Raw genomic sequence first — 1873 nt, 5'->3', positions numbered from 1 at the left:
CTCTCTCTCTCTCTCTCTCTCTCTCTCTCTCTCTCTCTCTGTGTGAGGGTTTCGTGGGGACTTTCTTACAACTCTGTATTTCCTTTTCAACCAGCTATATTCGCTCACATTAGCTGGAATGTATTGAGGGACTTTTGGCTTTGACTTACTCATTTGGTGTAAAAATAGGTGTATTCCTTATAAGTTTGAAAAGAGTGTTGGGGGTTGCAATCGCAGTATGGAGAAAGAATTGCTTGTTCTCATGATTTCTTCACCAAGTCGGGATGATCTTGTGTTTCCAAAGGTATCAATCTTCTTGTTTATTTGTAATGTACTTAAAGCTCTACTAAGATCAAATAGTGAGCCTAGAAACACCTTCTTTTGTGATCAGGGCGGATGGGAGGATGATGAAACGATGAGTGAAGCTGCCTGTCGTGAGGCCTGGGAGGAAGCAGGAGTGAAGGGAGTTCTTGGTGTAGGTTTCTCTGCCCTGCTTGGTAACAGGCATGAACACCTTTGCACTGTAATGTTTAATTGCAATAGAAATGTGTAACTGGACCTCTAGATGTAGGAATTTTCAACCACAAATATTCTCACATGTGACATATCGTTGCAATGGATTCTCACTTCATGAGCAAGCGGGGTTGGTTGCATTTCCTTGGAAAGTCTCTTAAGTTCATATGCGGTTTCAATAGTTTTGGAATCTGTTTTCGTGGTTTTATCCCATTCTCATGTGTACATTTTCAATATGATCGCAATGTCTCATGCATAATACTGAGACAGAAGTATGCTTCTCTACATAAAAGATGATTACCTTAATTCAAATAAACAAATACTATTTCATATTTGCTTCAGGAAACTCCACTGGGAGATTGGGAGTTCAGAAGCAAGAGCAAACAGAATAGCTGCAGCCTGCAAGGAGGTTGTAGAGGTTTCATGTTTGCAATGGAGGTGACTGAAGAGCTCGACTCCTGGCCTGAGCAGGCTAACTATGGAAGGAAATGGGTGAGTCCTATATTGATGCAGATTTTAGGCCACCAGATGAAATTCTGGGAACCATCATAACCATCTTTAAAACTTTAAACAAGTTGAAAAATAGCATCTTCTCTTTCTTTTTTATACTGTGTTAGAAACAAGCACTAAAAACCTGTCAGTTCAGCTTACAAACTGTGTTCTTGACACCATTTATAAGTGAGGACTTGAAATAAAGAGTTAGCTGTGTACCATTTTCAGCTTACCACAGAAGAAGCATTCAGAGTCTGTCGGTATGACTGGATGCGGGAAGCGCTTAAAAAATTTGTGACAGCTCTCCCAGAGAGCAGGGAAAATGACACAATAAAAGAACTGGAAGAACTTCCTTTGAGGCCAATCTCAGAAGTTGAGCATCAAATGCCATCACAAGGCTGCTTTGGCAGTCATCCTAGCATCCAGCAGCTTGCAGCTTGAAAATCCATGTAGCAAATGCAAATGCATTGCACAGGGTTGCGAAAGAGTCATGTAGAAACTTCGTGTACTGAAAGTTGCCAGTTTAGCAATTCTCTCTGGTCTTAAATTGCAGTATTATTTAGTAATTCTGTTTATTTTTTTTAGTGAGTCTGTTTAGCTCTTCATCATTTGTACAAACCCTGTAATCAAAATCAAATCAAGATTTGATGCAATCAACTGTTCATTATAGCCCTTGTTCATGATGTTAACATCTGTTTCAATTTTGCTGAAACAATCAATTACAAGAGATGCTGCTAATGCTTGCACAAAGACAGTTTTGTTGTCATCAGCAAGAAGAAAAATACCAAAGCAGAAAAGAGCAAAAAAAATCTCAAAGTCCGGGAATGATCTTCAAACACGACAAGAAAAATTCAAACCTCCACACGCTCCCTCGAAAACTTAAAAACCT

At 39.5% G+C, this 1873-nt stretch overlaps 1 protein-coding gene across 1 annotated transcript; it reads left to right on the top strand.

The window, feature by feature from the left end:
* The first annotated feature begins 6 nt into the window (after nt 1-6).
* LOC117637381 (nudix hydrolase 12, mitochondrial-like) lies at nt 7-1658 on the top strand. The gene is made up of 4 exons (XM_034372263.1): nt 7-283; nt 371-454; nt 835-984; nt 1213-1658. Exons 1-4 carry the CDS (start codon nt 218-220, stop codon nt 1423-1425), a joined length of 513 nt encoding a protein of 170 aa, XP_034228154.1. The 5' UTR covers nt 7-217; the 3' UTR covers nt 1426-1658.
* Nucleotides 1659-1873: the final 215 nt, after the last annotated feature.

This window comes from Prunus dulcis, chromosome 1, assembly GCF_902201215.1.
Source record: "Prunus dulcis chromosome 1, ALMONDv2, whole genome shotgun sequence".
Lineage (NCBI taxonomy): Eukaryota > Viridiplantae > Streptophyta > Magnoliopsida > Rosales > Rosaceae > Prunus > Prunus dulcis.
Note: the sequence above shows the minus strand (reverse complement) of the source record. Positions and strands in the feature narration are given on the sequence as shown.

Excerpts from the sequence above, each read along its gene's own strand:
- LOC117637381 (XM_034372263.1), top strand. The coding sequence starts at position 218 with ATGGAGAAAGAATTGCTTGTTCTCATGATTTCTTCACCAAGTCGGGAT. Across the intron at positions 455-834 it reads GAGTGAAGGGAGTTCTTGGT|GAAACTCCACTGGGAGATTG; the intron begins GTAGGTTTCTCT and ends TATTTGCTTCAG. Across the intron at positions 985-1,212 it reads CTAACTATGGAAGGAAATGG|CTTACCACAGAAGAAGCATT; the intron begins GTGAGTCCTATA and ends TACCATTTTCAG.